At 40.9% G+C, this 20,212-nt stretch overlaps 2 protein-coding genes across 8 annotated transcripts in view; one reads left to right on the top strand and one right to left on the bottom strand.

Moving 5' to 3' along the window:
- The window catches only part of ATP10D (ATPase phospholipid transporting 10D (putative)), a 63,800-nt gene extending 60,878 nt beyond the window's left edge, over positions 1 to 2,922 (top strand). For all 6 annotated transcript variants that reach the window (XM_052780132.1, XM_052780131.1, XM_052780133.1 and 3 more), the window contains one exon: positions 1,216 to 2,922. In XM_052780132.1, coding sequence (XP_052636092.1) covers positions 1,216 to 1,765 — 550 coding nt within the window. In that variant the 3' untranslated portion in view covers positions 1,766 to 2,922. The remainder of the gene's footprint in view (positions 1 to 1,215) is intronic.
- A 3,129-nt stretch (positions 2,923 to 6,051) lies between these two features.
- The window catches only part of CORIN (corin, serine peptidase), a 180,056-nt gene continuing 165,895 nt past the window's right edge, over positions 6,052 to 20,212 (bottom strand). For both annotated transcript variants that reach the window (XM_052780137.1, XM_052780138.1), the window contains 6 exons: positions 19,863 to 19,985; positions 16,819 to 16,868; positions 15,111 to 15,285; positions 11,469 to 11,740; positions 9,642 to 9,775; positions 6,052 to 9,176 (listed from right to left, as the gene is read on the bottom strand). In XM_052780137.1, the coding sequence (XP_052636097.1) occupies positions 8,994 to 9,176; positions 9,642 to 9,775; positions 11,469 to 11,740; positions 15,111 to 15,285; positions 16,819 to 16,868; positions 19,863 to 19,985 (937 nt within the window). In that variant the 3' untranslated portion in view covers positions 6,052 to 8,993. The remainder of the gene's footprint in view (positions 9,177 to 9,641; positions 9,776 to 11,468; positions 11,741 to 15,110; positions 15,286 to 16,818; positions 16,869 to 19,862; positions 19,986 to 20,212) is intronic.

Genomic DNA, 20,212 nt, shown 5'->3' with positions numbered 1-20,212 from the left:
AGCTTGCAGCTTGGTGACTGCTTCCAACATACAGGTGTTCAGTTTTGAAGATGACAGTGTTTTTCATGGTGAATTAAATGCAAAGTATTTAGCCTTACCAGTGAAATTCTTTTGAGTCTTTTGCACTCTCTCTGTGCCAATACCTCAGAAGATTTATAGCTGTTGTGGCTAATTCAAGCTTTTCCACTTCAGTGATTTGAAGCAGAAGTGCCTATTACAGAACCGCTGCTGTCACACATACCTTTTTTTTTTCCTTGCTTACTTCTGATGTAATCCTTTGTAAGGCGCTGAAAAGCCACCACTCAGTGGGGACTGTGAAGCTAAAGGGTGCTCTACACCTAGCCTGAGGGAGTGAGATTGGGGCTTTCACTGGAGTTTTTAAGGAGCAGCTCTCCTACAGAGGGACAGATGTTGGATGCCCTGTTGACTGAAAATTCACTGCAAAAATCTACAATTAAAACTTTTGCCCAACCTAAGTTGCCAGTTAAGTCAGTTCTAATATGAATTATTCTTAGAGTTTAATTCTGGAACATCATTTGTACTCCATATTCCTCTTACTGCATGTGATTCTTTCTATCTTTGGCCTTCGCTTTCATGTTCTTTCTTGCTTCTGGTGAATTCTCTGGCTCCTGCAAAAGTTAAGAATTTTAGAATGATGCTCTGCCTACTCTTCCCAGCTTTCCAGGGCTGTATTAGTGCTATATTATCAGTACAAAACAGCAGTGATAAACAGCTTCTCACTTGGAAGCATGAATTTTTCTAGGCCTAATTTTTTCCACAATATCTCTTAACTCCTTATATCTGCACTGAAGTGCCAGGGAAACTCTAAACTGCACTAATTTTGATGCCTTTTTTCTGGGGCCTGACACTATATGCAGAAAGCTACACTTTCAGTGTAGTTGGGACTCTGGCCCTTCATTGAAGTTGCAAGTGTGCATTGCTGCAGCAACTAGTCTGTGGGAGAACCGTGTTCAGGACAGAAAAATGGAAGCACCTGATACCAATATCTGTCTTTGAAAATGCCAGTTTTAAAACATGTTCTGGTGCAGTTGCTGGCCTTACAGTTTATGTTCGCAGAACGGCACCTGCAAAAACTGTTTCAGAGGCTGCTGCAGCCTCAGGGTTACTTGAATGGTGTTTGGTTTCCTTCAGTGATCCTGGAAACAGTCTTGAGTCTGCTTCTAAACAGCTTATTCGAAACTGTTTATTTTGTAGATATTTGCTGAGAGTTCTCCAGGGAACATTGTTTCTGTCTCCGGTGTTGAGAGCCAAGCACCTTGACAGACTGACCCCCAAGGAGCAGAGGGAAGCAATTAAGAGATGGAAAGATGACTGCATTGTAAACTGTAGGGTGGAGTTCCAGGCTACTTCTGGGTCTTCCAGCTCAGCCACAGGTGCTGTATCAGAGGAAGAAAGCATTGCCAGTGTTTTGCCAACATCTAAAGCACCCCTTCAGGCCTGTTCAAGACATGGGTTAGTAGACGACACCTCCTTCTTACCAGACATTCAGGATGAGTCTGGGACTACAAATGGCTTGAAGTCTGAAAAAAACATATTTCTGAATTCAGCAAAGGAAACTAATTCAGACACGTTTGGCAGTAATAACTCATGTGCCAAAGTCTCTATGTGTGCTTCTGAAGAGGGCAGCAGTGCTGTTTCTCTAGCACACAAAGCAGGTTTGAATTCTGTTTTGTGTGAAGAAGATGCTTTAATTTATTTTACAAAGTCAGAATGCTGTTTAAAACCCAAGAGTAGTAACTGCTGATTTATGCTGCATTGTGGTTTTGGTTTTTTCAGCCAAGGTAGATGATGCACACGTTTCCTTAAAGGCTTTTTTGTTTATAAAGCTTTTCAGTAATTTCTTAAGATGTTCAAGATCTAAATGGCTGGGTTGTTTTTTATATTTTTCACACAGTAGACTTTGCATAGTGCTTATTTCTTGTATACAACATTGCATAATACCCCATGGTGTTATGGACAGGACATTGCATGAATACGGATTTGCAGGATCCAGTTCAGGTAAGCCAACCTCCTCCCTTGTACTGCTGTCCTAAAATCCTAGCGTTCCCTGGGATTCACCACTTGCTGAAGTAAGCAGAAGGGGTGGGATGTAGTGTTACTTGGCTTGTTGCAAGACTCCTCCGGTATGTGTGTACAGTAGTTGTTTTAACCATTGTGGTCCAGTTTGTTCACCAGGCTATTGCATGGGCCATCTCAGTGCTGGCCAAACACAATTTTAACCATCAGAAGAGCGGACCAGATGAGACGTGTTACGTGTCTCCCTCACCTTCCTCTTCCACAAAAAGCAAATCCTAGTGCAGCCTTTTGTTCTCCACGACAGTTCATCCTCCTGCCACATCCCTCCTTTTTGTCTCCATGTGCCGTTTCATGTCATTCGCCACTGACTGGACTTCTTTTCCCCCTCACCCAACTCAGATGTTGACTGCCTGAGTTTTCACTAAACTCTACCTCATGCCTGCACTGTAAAATTGTCTTCCAGTGGCAGTGGGTAGCTCCAGTCTGTCTTCAGGTCTTCTCCTATAAATAGCAGCTTCTAGCTGATGACATTACTCTTCTTCACTCTCAGGTGTTTCTACATTCCTCCAGACTTTTATAATAAACAGCTTAAGTATCTCTAAAGGCTGCTCAGAAGAAGGTATAACCCATTGCATGTCCCAAATTTGAGATCTGTTGCTCATCTATCTTGGAGATGTCCTGCCTCTGCCAGTTTCCTGCTGCTCTGCACACTGCACAAAAGCTGGCTGACGTGCATGTGGCTACTTCTGGGTTCCATACTGTCTAAAATATTGCCTCCTTTTTACTTCCCTCTCCAAAAAGTTACATGGCCAATTTATGGAGGAGCTTAGGAAATTGTTTGTATCCACTAGCACCTGTTGAAATAAACAGTTTCCTCAAACTGTAGCTGGTAATGAATTAATCAGTATTGAGCCCATGGGGTTTTTTTGTTCTTTTTCTTTCTAAGACTTTCTGTTTTCAAATTGCCAAGATTTGTGTGTTTATTTTTAGGCACCATGTTTGGGGCAAGGGCTCTGCTTTTTAATTGAACCATGAGCTTTCCATGTGAATGATCAACATTACATATTCCACATCTTTTAAGATCTCTGAAAGAATTTAAACAAACGCTGTGAGGTCTGAGAGGCTGCTATGCAGGGCAGATATTGAGGGCATGCCAAGTTCATCCAAATGCAGGTCACCACATGTTACCAAAAGTTTAAAATGGTTCTGTTTTTGAAAGGTAGAATGTAATTAGGGCTGACTCCATCCCTAGTGTTAGTGAGGAGAAAAATATCCTTTTTGTTTAGCCAGTAGAAGAAAAACAGTGGAAGGAGCCAGTGATGACAGCCATTTCTGCAAATATTTTTTTTCTAATTTGGTTCAACATACGACAAAATATTTTTGGGAAGTGCTAACATAAGGTTAGTGGGGACCTTTGAAGTGATGGCAGACATTCAAATTCTAAGAGATCATGTCGAGCATGTTGGTTTGCAGTTAAGATTTTCAGATGTTTGTCTGTAGCATCCTTCTTGCTGCAGGGTCACCTTGCCAGGAGTAGACTCCAGGTGTCCCGAGTGGAACATCTCAGCTTTCTCTACGTGCCATGGGAACTGCGAGGTGTCCAAGAAGACGACGCAAAACACCCAGCAGGTTGTGCAGGGAGATTAGCTGGTACAAGGGCAGAATCGTACAGGAACAGACTTGCTGCGACCCAGTGAAGTCATCTGCTCTGCTCTGCAGCCCAAGGCAGACTTGGCTTTACCTTTATCATTCCCAGCAGATGTTCTCCTGCTGTAAACAGCTCCAGAGAAGCTGGCCAGGCCAGTGCTTTCCTGCCCTCAAAGTCAAATAGTTTTTTTTTTCTATCGTCTCACCTGATTGTTTCTTTTGCACCTTAAATCTATGGGCTCTCTTCACTTGCGGTCACGGAGAAGAGATTATTCTGTTCTATGGTTCTATGACTGAGGTGCATTGAGCTCTCATGGAGGAGCTCTGGGACTTGCTGCGGTGACCTGAGGGAGTGCAGGGCTCAGCTCTCTCTCCTTCCTGTCACTGTAAAGGAGTTTGGGGAGAAACACTGGCCTGTGACCTGCCCTCCTGTTGCGCTGCTGCAGGAGCAGAACTTAGCAGCAGATTTGGTAGGTAGCAGCTGATGATTTAGTCTCAGGAGTTCACATGTGTATCACACAAAAGCTGTAAGCATTCAGAGCAAGATCTTCCAAAATCTTCTGTGACCGTAAGCCATGGCATCAAAATAACTACGCAAAGAAACATGAGCAGCAGTCACCTGCTAGACCTGGGCCCAGCTGCATGCCTCTGGGACACCTGAATTGCTGTTATGTGGCTTTTTATGAGCCTTGTCACCCCACTACTCGCTGCTTAGTGTGGTGAGGCTTTCAGGATGGATTCTTAAATTGGATGAAGGATCATTTCATCTGCATCTCAAAAGTGCCAGGCCTGTGGGTTGCCTTGAAACTTTAGGTCCTTTTAAAAGTTCCTCTGTGCCGAGATTGTAAGTACTTTTGAAGTGGTACAAAATAACACATTTTTTTCTTGGTGTGTTGTTTCACTGATGGTGTGTGTTGCTTAAAATTGTCCACTAGAGGTTGTGTTCTTTTAGAGGACTTTGACAAACAGTCTAAGTGATAAAATTATCCATTGTGTAAAACCCAGGGTTTTTTGAAAATTTTTTTTTTTGTGGACAAACAGCAGACATAACTAATGGCTATCTGCTGTGATCAGTTGGTATTTTTCAGTGAAGGGGAGATGAGGGTAGTGAGTCTTTAATAAAAGCTTCAAAATGTTAATTGGCCATATCTAAAGTGGTGCCAAATGAAGGGTGCAAGTGAATCACTCTCCCTTTGCTTCTCAACAGTTAAGCGTTTCCTTTATTTTTTTTAGCATTGGAGAAGTCACAATCCCCTGCTTGCTTCTGCGCTCAGGCACAGCATGACCTGACTTTTCCATTTTGAAAACAAGCTTTTTAAGATCATCTCACAGGTGCCTTCCAGATGTCATGAAGGAAAGCACAGCATTTACACTTTTGATTGTCAGTTTAAAACAAACCACCTTCAACTCCCCCAAACTTTGTAGCTACACCTAGAGCAGCTTTAACTCACTTTTTGAGGTGCAATATTTGATTTACAGAAAACAATACGATTTTTTAAAATTATCTTTTTCACAGCAGCTGCACCTGTGCTAAACATTTGCAGGTGGCAGTCAGCCATAGCTGTTACTTAGTGTTTTGCAGCACAGTGAGCTTTGGTCTGTACCTGCGGCACAGTTTGAGCTGAATGTTTAACCCAAGCTGTGGTTTTTCCCTCAGCCCTGCTGGCTGCAGCACAAGGCTGAGGATCAGCTAATGCAGAGCACCCACCGCTCCCACCAGCCCTGGCTCTGCTGCTGATCAGACCAGCCCTTGCTCTCTGCAGAGGCTAATGGACAAGTTCTGAAGGTGACTGTTAAGAATGTTCTCATAGCCGAATTTCAGTATGGTTTTTCATATTATTTGTTGCTGTTTTATTCTGGTTATGTTACTCTTGCCCTCATGGTCCTGCATACCTTACTGTTGACTGCAGTGAAAGGGCAAATTTTAACTATTTTAATTTTTTGCATGCTTACTATTTTGATTTCAGCATGTGTACATGTCGTTGAAATGCTGCGTACCAGTTAAAAGGAGATGGTTATTTCAAACTAATTGTATTCCTGGGGAAAGCCATAGAACAGAGAAATTTGATTGCAGCTTTAGTTTTTCAGATTTTTCAATCCGAAGTAGTTGTTGGCAGTGGTATTCTTGGCAATGTTCTGCACTTGAAGCATACATGCAGAAGAAAATAAAAGTTGTACAGTGCTGGTAGTGCCAGAACCTGCACAAGTGTTGTAGTGCTAACAGGGCTGCTTAAAAAAGCTAGATAAGCGTATGCATGTACCTTTTTAAGGCTATTTTTAGGCATTATTGCTAAACTTGTAACTTCACACCTCCATATTGACATTGAGTCTCTCTCTAAAGATTAAAACACATTTTCAACAGAGAAGTTACTTGGAAAATGATTGTAGATTTTTATTAGTACAGCTAGAAAGAAATACATCTGCTTGACTGTGTGACATTGCTTCCATTTGGAGCTACAGCTGTGGTAGAAGTAAAACCAACAATTGTTACCTTACAGTGAGGCTAAACTTGTAAGAGAAATGGTGTTAATTGTGATCATAGCCGTTATGTCAGCACACAGGGAAAGGCTTGATACAGTAGAAGGAGTATGTTTGCCTATTTCTTGTGCGCACATAAAAAAGGCAGTATAAAAATACATTTATAAAATTACAAATTTCCTCTTTACATGGAATGTTGTGTCAGACAGTTGTGGGGAAGGAAAGGACCCAACTGCTCCCTCCTAAAGCCGTTTGGGATAGGGCTCAGCCTGTAATTTCTTCCAGGACTGATCCCATACAGTAGGGGGCTGGACCATATGTTTAAGCAGGACTCTCCCTCATTTCCTGGGAGGGACTGCTTGGAAACTGGTGGCAGGCCAAACCCAGTTAATTAAAATGTGTAATAACATATCATTTGGTAATGCTAATATCTACATTAAATGATTATATGTACGCCAGTGCTTTACAAAATTCAAAGCTGCTAACCACTTCATCTGGTAGAGTAATATCAGGCTGGACTGTTCATTTTACAACAGCACCTCTTTGTTTTTACTTCTGGAAAACAGACCTCACTGAAACCTGCCTGTCACCAGACACGTCAGATGGACAGTGGGGTGGGCTGGCTCTGACAGCCCCTGGGCCCCCTGCTCCGGTAACTTTTCGTAATTGGCTTCAGGACTTTGAACGGTGCCACCCTACAGCTGCAGAGATCCTGGCCCCAGAGAAAAGCTGAAGTGGGGGACTGAGAGCTCCAGCTTCTGTATCTTTGAGGCAAGGGCATCAATAACCTGCTTCATCTGTAATCTGCTTGCACTGGTAAAACGTGGCCACAGCTGCTTTCTCTCATTTATAGCTGGGGGAAGAAGAGCATTTATAGGTTATAGTAAAAACAAAATCTTTAATATATAAAAAAAACCAAACCCAAACCTAGCGAAGCCTAGAAGGGTTTTCTTTCTGAGCATGAAACAGTGATACAATACTCACTTAAATAGAGTTTCAGAATCCGTAACATAAATATTGAATATTTATTAATAATGGTGTCTAGAGCGCTGTCTAGTATGTCTAGCATTAGGCATATTAAAGGAGAAGATATGGAAATAAGAGGTAAACCTTCACTAAAGCAATAGTCAGATCTATGTAGATTAGTTGTAACATGATTAATAGTACCTGAAATGTCCCTTAGTTAGCTCTTTTAATGCATGTTTCCACATATAGCAGTCATGTTATTGTCAAGGTCCTGCCCTGTTGTCATGAGAGCACGCCAGAGGTAGCAGAGAGGGTAATTATATGCCTTAGGCTGGATTCACAGGGGACCAGGCACAGCACTGAAAACACACAAATTTTTAACTGCATTGCTCTCTGGTGAAATTGATCCTGTAATCCTCAGGTTCCTGACTCCTCCTACTTGGGCTTCCCAAAAGCTGTGAGCTGCGCAGGACAGCATGTACAGCAGCTGATGAGACACACCTCCCCTCTAGCACCATAAAGAGGTGCCAAGCTCCATTATAATTTTTTTTAAACCGGATTCTCTTGGAGTCAAGGCTTAGCCTCTTACCTTCTGCACAGAGCACTCCGCTGTCAGGCTACCAAGCACTTCAGCAGAGCTCTTTGAGCCTTTGCTGATGAAGCTGTTGTACTTTGCTTAACATATTTCTAATACTCATTTGAATGGAAGCTGGAATCCAAGTTGTCTGTCATTCAGATTTCTTTCTCCCAATTGTTTGAATCTTGCTAAGCAAAATGAAACTTTCAATGCAAGATACTAGAAGAGACTTATCCAAAAATACCCAGTTTCCTAGTATTTGGGATGTGGCTGACTGTAGGAGGGGGAACTGCTGCAGTGGTGTTGCTGTCCCTGTTACATTTTTAGAGGGCTGGAGATGGTCAAGGCACACTTTACAGGCTGAACATAGTATTCAAAATAGGGAAAAAAGCCAGTGGGCCATAGGTTTGATAAATGCGCTAGTCAGTGTAGTGCTGTCAAGACACGGGTGTTTCCTGGACACATTAAGACATTGGAAGCTTCAGAAAATTACGTGGTAGAAACTGTCCAAAGTGTCTGAACAACTAAGTTTTGGTCTTGGGTGCCTCAAGTGGTAGTTATAGGGCTGTTGGCCTACTGGTCCCTCCATCACCCCACAGAGATACCCAGGCTAGCTCTGGGAACAGCAGCTGTGGAGTCAGGATGGTACAGGGTTATGCCCATGCAAGTTAGCCACCCTGAGGAACAGACTGTGTTAGCTCAGGCACACCGGCAGCACACTGCCACGCACGTTTGGAGATCTGCACATGTACTTCGATGTACTCTGTGCCACATGGACATACAAACTGGTTATCTCTCCCACACCCTCCAGCACGTGGTGTGGCCATGCCTGGTGTTGCCCTTGTGAATATACATCCTGTCAGTGCCATCTGAATGCACCGAGTTCATTCCTCATGACAAGTAGTGAGTGAAAATGCATATGCTACTAATTGTGTGGTATTAAACCAGGTTATCTAAAAAGGTTTTTCTAGTCTGTGCTACTGCTTAGTTTGAATAGCTGAAAGGCAGGAAGTGGCTGATTCTTTTCTTTTATGCCTTTTGCTGTGTTTGGAATAGCACCACAACACAGTTAAAAGAAAAGTCAAAAGGATTATTAATTCTACCCCAAAGTATGTTCACCAGCGGAGGGTTTACCATTAACATACACTGCATATTCCATAGCTCTACAACAAGAATAGACAGAGCTTGAAACTCCTTTTCACAGAGTTTCTGGATTGCAAAATCTTCAGTGTTGAAGTGCTGATTCCTTTTTTCTTTTGTCTGTCAGCACAATTCTTACCATCTGGAGTTAGTTTAGCAGAAAGGTGTGGATGTATATTTGTCTTTCAATCCACTCAATAAAATGTGACACATTACTGTAAACTCCAGGTCCCAAAACCTTGGAAAAGCAGACAGAGCCCCAAGATGTTAAACCAAACAAAGTCCAGCGCCCTGCAGGTTGCTCACACACAAGCGGTCCTCCACTGTCACCCTGCAACATGAAAGAAAAAAAACTATCTATAGGGGCTACCCGTGGCCAGCAGTCATATGGTTAAAGCTGTGTCTCGGTTCCTACAGCGATTTGCCTTTAATAAGTAATTCAGCTGTAAAAAGGGGCTGCTTTGCTGAACAATGTAGCAGCAACACAGCATTACCAGTATTTATTCCCTGTCATATTTGTACAAAAAATTACCTGCAAAAGGCTCGTACAAATTAAAAAAAAAAAAAAATCAGTCTAATTGTTAACTAATACAGATAAACCTTAAAGTCTTCAAGAAGCATTTCATTATCATAAACTGAAGTTGATTACACCAATAATAATAAAAGTGGGGTTAAAATATGTAAATAACTGTTGTCATTCCTATAGGAGATGAAGTATGCTATACCTAATAAACATCATAGTACTTTGATTTCTAAAAGCAAGTCTGGCTGAGTTTCTCCGTAGAGAGAGACCTACCATGCAAGAGTCCACAGTGCCAGATTCATAGCCAGCACACAGCATCCTGCTGGTGATGGTTTTCATGTCAAAGTATGACTGGCATTGCTCTAAGGGAATGATGCGAACCTCTCCTTCTTGAAGCTTGAAAGGCACTGAAAAACAGAATTACGCATTAAACTATACACACACAAACATGCAAATACTTAGCTATGATGGCTCTTTGAGATACGATAAATATTTCCATTAGGATAGAAAACAAATATTACTTTATATATATATATATTAAATGTAAGGAATGAAGAATCCCCCTTTCGCACAAAGCTAAGGTGAAAGCAGGTGGGTTTTTGCAGTGCTGCATCGCAGGATTCATGACTGTCATGCTCTTGAGCCAGGAGTGTACGTGTTGCGTTCTGGAGAAGGACCAGGCACATGGGGACTGGTGTGACACTTGCCGTGTAACAAGCATTTGCACTGACAGACTGAGAGGGGAGAGCACCTTTATGTGATATGGTGTGGGACTTTGAAGATGGGGGAAGGACTGGCTGGAAAACAGTAATGTGAAGGAGGTGGAGGAGAGGTTTGACTCACTGTTCCATGGCAGGATCTCCCTGTTTCTCAGTGTCTCTAATGGTAAAGCTTGGTATAATCACGGCCATTTTGAGTTATGTTTGGGTAACTTTGACTTAGTGTATCTTAGAGGGAATCAGAATTCAAATGTTTTTGAAATTATTTTAGCACATTCAGGAGACAATAAAGGACTTCTTCCTAGTCTAAACAGCTGACCAAGCTGAAATTCTAAGGAAAGTTGTTCAACCTAGGCCATGAAGTACTAAATGCTGTGTAACCATGATGGTTTTTGATGCTTCATGACACAAAACCTTTAAAACCAATGCTGAAACCACATTAGAGAACAAAGAACCTTCTTCTACTTCCCAGTGGTGCGAAAGCATTCGGGGGGGGGGCGTTTCCTGCCATTACATAAAAGATACTTTTAGATGGGTAGAGCTGCTAGTAACCAGCCTATCCCTCACATGTGCAATTTAATTTTTGCCACATGTCTGACCTGGCCACTAGAGGTGAAGTCGCACCTGAAGCAATACTCAAAATTTTCTTCTCCAGTGTACAGAAGGACGGCTTTCCCTAGCAATTACTATAGTAGCGAAGGGAGAAACACAATAGCTAGAGCATTAACAGGGTTGGGGCCAGGATAATTTGCATATGATGCATACAGAATTGTTTTGTCTAAACAAATATTTACGTAACACAACTGTTCTTGTCATGGGACCCAAGGATTGCAGCGGCCCCAGAACAAGAAAACACACATTCTGTTCAGAGCGACAAGAACAACACTTGTGATTATGCGTGGAGGGAATAAATCGTGTCACAAGTCCAAATTGTGACACACAGCGTTGATTAAAGAAAAGGTTCCTGCAGCCTGTATGCTAATACTTTCAGTGCCTTCCGCTTTCATTGAATGTTGCCCCCCCTGCCCCACCCCGATGATCTGATACCTTCTCAATACAGTTCTGAATACAACCTAAACCAGTAAAATGAAAACCAATTCAGGTGACTTTCTTGATAGGAGTTTCTAGATCCTCAACAATTTTGAAAATCAAGCCACTTGTCTAAATAAGGATTAAGGAGCATAAATTCAGGCTGCAGATTTGGAAAAAGCTAGGCTCTAGTCACATAAAGATCCTTCCATGAATAGTTACAGTTCCCTAGTATTTAATAATGTCCTGTAATAGCATAAATGGATAAAGCTTTGTAATGGGATCACTTATCTGATTAACTCAGTAGAAGGTTAACATGTTTTTCCAAGAGTCCCAGAAGTATTCATCTTACTTTTGTTGCCCATGTGTCCCCAGCCTGTGATATAGCAGTAGGTATCTGGCCGAACCAACTGGTCCTTGCTGGGCAAACAGACAGGTCTTACATAGCTTGTCTCGTTGATATCCTCGTCTAGTTCCACAATGCTGATATCATAGTCTACAACTGCTCTGTTGTAGCGTGGATGAAGGATAATGGTCTTCACTAGTCGGGTCTGCATGAAGCCTGATGGGTGATCAAGATTGCTAATCCCAAACACTACTTGCCAAACAGCTGCATTTTCTCTCCTGTGTAAAAAAAGGGAAAATGGGAAATTTCAGTCAAGGGGATTCTCTTGAGCTGAAATACTTGAGAATTTCTTTCTGGCTGATTTTTTGCACATTGCGCTTTGCAAAGCATTGCGCATACAAATGCTACAAGAAAAAACAAACACTTAAGCATCACTACGTACAGCTAAGAGCTGAGCAACAAAAGACAATGCTTTCCATTTCCTTTCTGCATGTTACCAAACGAATTAAAGCGCACACCTTCAGAAGATACGTAACCACCTATTAGTTGCTGTATTAAGTACCAAAGGCTCTCAGAATGACCCCTTGGATCCTGCCCAAGTTTTAGGTGCTCACATGCTCACTGGTAGGCATGTACAAATTTCTCTGGGGTGACTATTGTTCAGTAGTATGCTGCTGACAGCAGTAAGTCTAACTGAAATCCCAAAGGAGTCTCCAAGAAGTAATTCTATTATGAAAACTAAATCTTTCATGATAGCCATGGGAAAAGCCCCTTATTTTTTGGGCATTCAGTCTGTGCCAAGCATACTTTGTATGCCTAAGATCAAAGGTTACTTTGACTCTTACAGTTGTTTAAGACTCTTTTGGTAAATATCCAAGATCACAGAAAAATGATGCATGTGATGCAAGTGGCAAGACTGAACTAGTGTCTGTTGAGCCACATGAGAAAAAGACTTTATGAAGGACTTCAAGGGTGTAATCTCTTGATCATAACTGGTCACATCACATGATAATTCACAGGTTCCTAATTAGTCTGTAATTCTAAAAACCCTCAAAAAAGTGAGCATTTTTCACAACTGATGAAAGACCATTCCATGTAACTAAGAACATTTGACAAGACTGAAACTTAATCAAAGCAGTGTAAATCAAAGCATGCAAAAATTCAGCTTTTTCACAATACTCAACAGGATTGTAATTTCTGTAATTTGTAAAGAGATTTGGTTGCTAAATAAAGGCTATTTTTATCTTGAGAGTTGCATGAAAATTCTGGTGTTTCAGACTATAATGATCATTTTACCATCATGATCAGTTTGTGAGTTTTTCCATAAAGTTACAAGATTAAGTGCTAAGAATATTCATAAGCTATTGTGTTTATGAACACTGCAAAAAAACATTGCTCAGAGCAATGAGCAGTCACAGCCAGAATGTATTGTCCTACAGTCAAGAAAAAAAAATGTCTTGGATGCTTTCGTGTAATGCATTTCAAAACAATCTTAGCAAAACTCTGGGGACTAGTCTTATAAAACTAGCAAAGGACACGCTGTTTAATGTAGCTCTTTCCATTTATGCCCTCCACAAGTATTCATGCGACTATTTGCATTAATATTTTCTGCTGCATTATTGTTAGATGGTCCTCATGTTTTGTATTCCAAACTTCACATGAACTTCATAAAATACTTCACAAAATAGAGCATTATGTCTAAAGTACTAGAGCACTTTAAAATCTGTTTTAATTGTTGGCTTATCTGGTTGGTTTGGTAAATTTTTAAATACTTTTATCAAGAAAGCTTTGTGGGATCAAGAATCATCTTGCTGTTGCTGTATCAAGCTATAAAAATGAATTTAAAGATTCAGGCCACTGGGAACACACCCTCACCTCTGTTCAGAGAGGCAGTAGAGAAAAAAGTTCATATAACTCCTCAATGAATTATTAAACCAAAATATCTTAGTACTTTAAGGCATTCAGAATACAAATGCAAGAGAGACCTTTTACACATAATACTCTGAGCTCACATAGCCCTGAATGAGGCATAAATGAATGGCTCCAAAGTGTAGTGGCAGTGTTTCTGCATTTGACAAAAATGGGAGAATTTTTACTTTATAAATTTGACAGCTTCTGTGCTTATCTTTCACTAATGAGAGATATCTCTTACCCATGAAATTCAGTAGCAGTCCCATATTGCTGAAGGATCTACCTCTAAATCCCACCCTTTATTTTAGATCACCAGAAAACGTTCTTCCAAAGGTAAAGAAATATTCCAGATACTGCTTAGCTTTACTTAAAAACAGATGGGGAAAGAAGAAAAACTCCTTGTGCAGGACCCAAATCTGATAAATACAATATTCTTGTTTGTATTATTCAGGTTTAGCACTTTGTTAATTTAGAAGGAAGGTTATCTAGGTTACTCTTTGAAGTTTCTGGTTATTACTTTTCTTCTCTCTGAATAGAATCAGTTCTTGAACATCCTCAGGGCTTGATATGATGTGATAGTCAGAACTGAGGTCTCTCCAATGTCACTTCCTCTAGCATTTCAATTAATAGCCTCACACTTTGAGATACGCACACTATCACCTGCCTGACGTCTTCTGGCTTGGACACAAAAGCCACAAACTTTGTCCCTACCACAAGTTCCATAAAGAGCCAGGGGGAAAAAAAAAAAAAAAAAAGGAAAAAAAACCCCAACAAATACCAAAGAACTCAGTGTTTCAGAAATAAAAAGACGAAATTGAAATTATTACTGAAAAAGGGAATGATTAATGTTATAAAGAAATACCAGTCAAGAGATACTTGCTTACCACAGAATTTCTGCTGGCTTGAACAGAAAGAAAGGTGCTTAGTGTAGTCTAAAATAATTTCCAATGAGCAAGTACCAGTTTAAAGCAGGATTAAGCATTGATGACAGCTGCGTAGCAGAAATGTACTTGCTAACTACAGCAGAAAACACGCATTTCAATTATCTTTGGAAACCCAATTTAAAAACTAAGGTACAAGACGAAAGAAATGAGGTAATCAACTTCCCTCCAAAACCTGTGGTTCATTAAAAATAAATGTTTGTTAGCACCAAAAAGCTGACAATGACCAAGACAATTCCTAAGACATGTAAACTTCCTCTGCACTTCAGACTGTCCATCCACCACAGGGCCTCAGATACTGACTTTTTAATGACTGCAATCCTAATAAAGGAGTGGAGTCTTTATAATTAGAAAAGGCAGCGACTTCAATATGTCAGTTGCACTGTGAGTAAATACTCAGGTTTTATTTTTACTGATGGCCACAGCACTTTTCCAGGGTCATTTCTATGCTGGTGCCCAGAATGATTTTTTTTTAATCTATGGCAGTTGTATGAGAGCTATAGGATTAGTGTTTTGGTCTTCTTCCTTTTCCTGTTTCCTGCTGAAAGTCAGGGCATCTTCATTTAGCTTTCATCAGTAGAGCCGCCCGCAATGAATAGTAAAGCATGTGAAAGCCTAAGCCGATGCCGTTTTACACCATTTACTTTCTTTCTTAGCCTCTTAAAACCAGGCCTCTGTGATTTGCCATTCTGCAAAGGTCATCACCCACCCCCAGTGTGTTTGGTAAAGGGGGAAGGACTTGGTAATTCTCATGTGCAAGTTTTTATGAACAGTAAAACTGCCTGAACCCTCTCACCCTTCAAAGCAGTGTGCTACTGTCAAGACCCATCTCTTCGCAATCAAAACACAGCCACATATGTGTCCACTTGGCTCACTCTGCAGGGAGCACTGCCATGGCCATCGGCCTGGGCGACTGGTCCTACCACCAAGGATCCTCTTGTTCATGCGAGCAGCTGGGCGACGGCCGCAGTCTAGTGAGGAACAGATGCAGAAGGCAGTTAATCATTACCACAAAGGCAGCGAATACAAGACCTTCTGCAAGAAAACTGGGCACAGAACGATATTAACAGAGTCATGAAATTACACTGAATAAGACAGTAAATGAAGTCATCAACACCACCACAGTCATAGCAAACACACTGAGCCGTCTTCATCCTTCCTTTATATTGGGATTTGCTCTCCTGATGCTAACTTTGACCGGCTCAGCCTGAAATATTAACCAAGCTAAGTTTGGGATCCTGACTTCCTTTCTCTCAGGAGTTACCAAGCTGCCCTTGGGAAGATGTCCTGGGTTTGCGTCCTTGTCTTTCTGTCAGCTAGCAACGTGTTTGGGCTACTCTGTCCTGTCCGTAAGAACTGCTTCTGGAAAAGCTGCTCAGCAATAATAAGGCTTTTCTTAAGCCAGGTGTGAGGTGAATGTCACACTGTTTACTCAGCTACATGGCACCAAGCTTGCTTTGCCTGTGGAAATTATTAAGGGAGAATATTTGAAGATCTGAAGACATTCCAGTAATCTGTCCATTCTACTTTATATCTTATTTCTACTGGAAATTATACCAGACTCCCATCTGCGAGATAGTTACTTTTCTGAAATAGTTAGCCCCTCACTTTTGTTTCACTTTATATTCTGGATTTGTACGATGGCAGACATTATTTATCCTGTTTATACTCAGTCTGATTTAGAGAACAGAAGAACACCACCAGTTTCTGCAATCAGCCTCCCAAAGGAAGGTAAGCTGCCATTGCATATATCCGTGGGAATTTAGTGGTGAAGAAATAAATTGGAGCAATGGTTATTTGTAACTTGTAATTCTTACTGTGTTCACTTAACTTCAGAGGGCAAAGTGTTTTAAGTGTACTTAAAGCAACCTATGTCAGAAGCAAACACCTTTGACAGGTTCCTATGAGGGTTTTGGGTTTTTTTCTGATAAGAGTAGTAAATGTTTTGATTAGTTTCCCAAATCTAGGTCATGCTTTGTGATTAGTTTTCCCTGTGTCAAGCTAATTCATAATTTAAGTGTTCGTCGGCAAAATTCTCCTTGTCTGTAGAACACTTCTGCATTTTCAAACCACTTAAACTTGCACAATCTGCTATGCTTCCAGACTTGGTTTGTAGCTTTCTGCTTCAGGTTCTTGTCCCCTTGAGCTTCACAACTAAACAGATCACAGTTTGAACTCCCAAGCAGATAGCCTGCTAACCACTCTGGTGGTAAAGGATATTTTCAGTAGGAAGTTTTACCAAATGAATTTCTGGAACCTGACTGCTGACAAAATTCATTTTGTGGGAGCAGGACTGGGCTACCGCAATACACAGCCTCGTAGTCAAAAAATAAGAAAAGCTGATGAAACTGAATGGAGTAGGGGAAAAAAAAAACAGCGCAAAACTGGATATTGCAGAAGTCTAGTCAAATTTCAGAATGAATCTGCACTAAACATCCGCATTTGTTAAAGTAATTTAACACATCTTGAAAAACATCTTTGTTTTATATACATTTCTCTCTTACCTTCTTTAGTGCAAAAGAGAGCCACTTTGCTTCTGCTTCGACACATCTGTCTAAATATTGAAACAAGAACATGGTGGAAATCTCAATTAATTGATGTAATTTTTGGTAATTTGCAAATCAGCACAGGTATTGTATTTGTGAACCAGCTGTTAAAAATTCCCCCAAATGGTAAAAAGAAACACAAGGGACTTCTTATGCCAGATCATACATGGTTTCCAGCATCTGCCTGGAGATAATTCAAAATATTAGTTCAGCTTTACAATGCATTTCATAAGCGGGTTCTACATATTTGGCAGACTACCTCGCTCTCTGGGCACTGATCCAGCTCTGAGGTCAGCTGGGAGGTACAGTTTGTCAAGTCTTAATTTATGGCACCTGAAAGGACAGATATTGCCATTCTCCTCTTCCTTACAGCTGAGGGATAGAATTTTCTTTGAAATACCTTTGATAACAGATGACCTTTCATGCCCTAAAAGCTTGGGTGTTTTGAAAAAATCCAGGAAGTTTGCAAAAGGAAGTATTAAAACAACAAAATTTATCATTTCCGTTGAAAATTTTCAGATGAGAGAGGAAAGAAGTGATTCTTTGTCAAAGGAAGGGAGATCCTTGTTAAAACAGTGAGCATTGTTGCTCAGCTAGCTGGCTGCCTTTTTATTTCCACCACTTTTTCATTCCTACCATACACATGCTTTCCTGAGACAGATGCAGAGCTAAATTAGACTGGATACACAGGTTAACTGTTCCCCAGGTAATTCTTTGAAGGCTGTAATCTCAGTAGGTAGGCAGTATCTTTAAAATTGCAACCACCTAAAAAGAGGCTGTATTTGATTTTAAGTCATAGATACTAATGTGGGCACAACAACAGAGTGCCAGCAAGCTCACCGGATTAGCTTGAATCTGTGATTTGACCAGACCTCTGTCCCTTACATTGCATATACCCCGTTCATATACTGTGCAAATTAGTCTACTTTCTGTTCCTGAAAACACAGACCATAAAACTCTGTTTCTAGAGACAGACAACCAATTTCAGGAAAGAAAATTCTGTGCACAATTTTGAGGGGTATTTGCGCTCCATAAAAAAAAATATACAGAATATAACTGAGACCAGCCACACTCATTTCTTTGACTTATCAAATAGCCAGCTCTAGAAGATGTAACTTCAAGCTTTTCTGTGTGCATAGCCTGTACTGTGCCATTGCCTCTTATCAAAACTTTATGAAACTAGTGGTCCATTTGTTAGTTCTTGTCCAAGCTCCTGGTAGTCCAGGAGCCCAACAGCTCCTTTAAACATACAACATACTCCACAGATGTTTTACATGCTGAAGTTGATTCAGATGAATACACCTAGACTGCAGGGCTCAGAAGCACTTCCCTTGGCTTCATGTTGGGAAGAGACTAAACGCATATTGTCCCCCGTGCAATTTGCTTTATACTAGAAAGCAAGCCAGGCACACGCGAAGTGAGGCAGGCCTGTAGGTCCTCCAGTGGGATGACTGGGAGATCAATATGGGGTGCACCTGATCTGCAGTGAGAGCCATCTAGACAGGATGCCTGTTGCAGCCAAAACAAAAACAGCCTCACTCTTCATGCATGGCCTTAGCTTCTCACTTCTTGTTACCCATTTTCTGCATTCAGGGAGACTGGAACATCTGTTCCTACAGATAACTTTCATCTTTGCAATAGCTTTATCAATAATCCTCATTAATGATGTTTTCTCTCCTTTAACTTGTACTTTGGGTGAAACTAGATCTCTTGCTACTAGACCTTGTAACTCAGAGGCTCCAAATCCATCCCTTCACACATACTTCCTAGCAGACCACTTTCAAACATGGCAAAGTACCTTGAAATTTCTGCTTGGTACTTCAGTGACTGAACAGAATACGATTGTGAACCTGCCTTTGCATCTGGTCACAACCCAAGGTGTTTATTCTTTTATTACCCTGGAGAAGAGCATTTAGATTAGATATCATTAAGCTAGTGGAAAGAGACAGTGAGAAAGGAAAAAAGAGTTAAAAAGAAAATTGTCAAGTATCGGGCACCAACTTGTAATAGCCCTTCTAGATGAAGAAATAAAAATGAACTTAAATGAATGGGGAAAATACTGATGTAAACCAGAACTAGTACAAAGCTGAGATGTAGGAAAGCAAAAGTAGGCACTTGCAGACACGATCTTTTTAGTATTCTGCCATTACAGAAAAGTTTGACTACAGAGAATAATGGAGCCAAGCAAAAGAAAAGTAGGTATATTCCTCAGATTTGTGTCTTCACACACATTGTACCTCTGCATTTAGCCAAGACAGTCTTTCCTTGTGAAACAGAAGGAATTTCTATGGAAGAAGGATGTTCTGAAATCTCCTAGGCATTTGAAAGAGAACAGGGACACAATCCATCTGCTTTTTGAAGAATGCAGTTGCAGATGGGGATTCGGTGGCTCTCCTAGTTTTGTCCTGGATGTTTGAGTTCATTGGCTCTTCAGTCTCAAAGTCACACTTTGAATGTCTCAACCATGAGATCCTGGCTTCTCATTACCAACGACCTGTTTAGTCAAGTTAATTAAAAAGAATATACCATCATCTGAAGCCAGAGAAGCTGCTAAGGAAACCTACTGTAAGTGGATACAGCTTCTGCTGAAGAAGCTGTGGTTGCTCCAAATGTATGAATCTAAAACTACACAGGCTGCAGAGGATTGTAAGATTTTGCTGCAGGTTTTGCTATATAGTACTTACTGGACTTTCTTGGTCAGCAGGGATTTAACGAAGCTGTCTGGTCCGGGTGCTTCAAGGGCATCACCTCTATGTCACTCAAATGCTGTTAGTCTAGCAGAATGGGCCCCTGAGGATTCACATGGTGGACTCAAAAGAGACTACAGTTGTAGCAGACACTAAAATCATTATAGACTATCTTAACAACTCACATGAGTATGCACTGGGATTTATATGCAGATACCTTGGAAAAAAAGAGCTTACCAAAGGGAGTTTGCCATCCTCCATTGATAAGTGACTACCCACAGCAGTGAAATTAAATCTCATTTACCTTTTACTTACCCATTCACTAGAAGTGCATGTAAAGTGGATGCATTTTTATTCTTCCAGTCTGAGTGCAGATTCAGCCACTTTTGATGCTGCATTTCCTCATTCTCTATTACAATTTCTGTTTTGGATGGTCCTCTGAAACAAATGAAAGACACTCATAGACCTTCCAGTAGGTTTCTGTGTTACAATTATGAAGGTGAAGAGGCCCTAATGCCTCCTGTTTGCTCCAAAGATATACAGCTGAATGTTATGTCAAAGACACATATGGCAGAATCATAGTTAAGGGAATGAAATCACCCCAAGAAGCCAGGCCGGCTAACATATTACTGTCACTTATGTTGTATTTTCTGACAGGAACCAGA

The sequence above is a fragment of the Harpia harpyja genome, chromosome 2 (genome assembly GCF_026419915.1).
Source record: "Harpia harpyja isolate bHarHar1 chromosome 2, bHarHar1 primary haplotype, whole genome shotgun sequence".
Taxonomy (NCBI): Eukaryota; Metazoa; Chordata; class Aves; order Accipitriformes; family Accipitridae; genus Harpia; species Harpia harpyja.
Note: the sequence above shows the minus strand (reverse complement) of the source record. Positions and strands in the feature narration are given on the sequence as shown.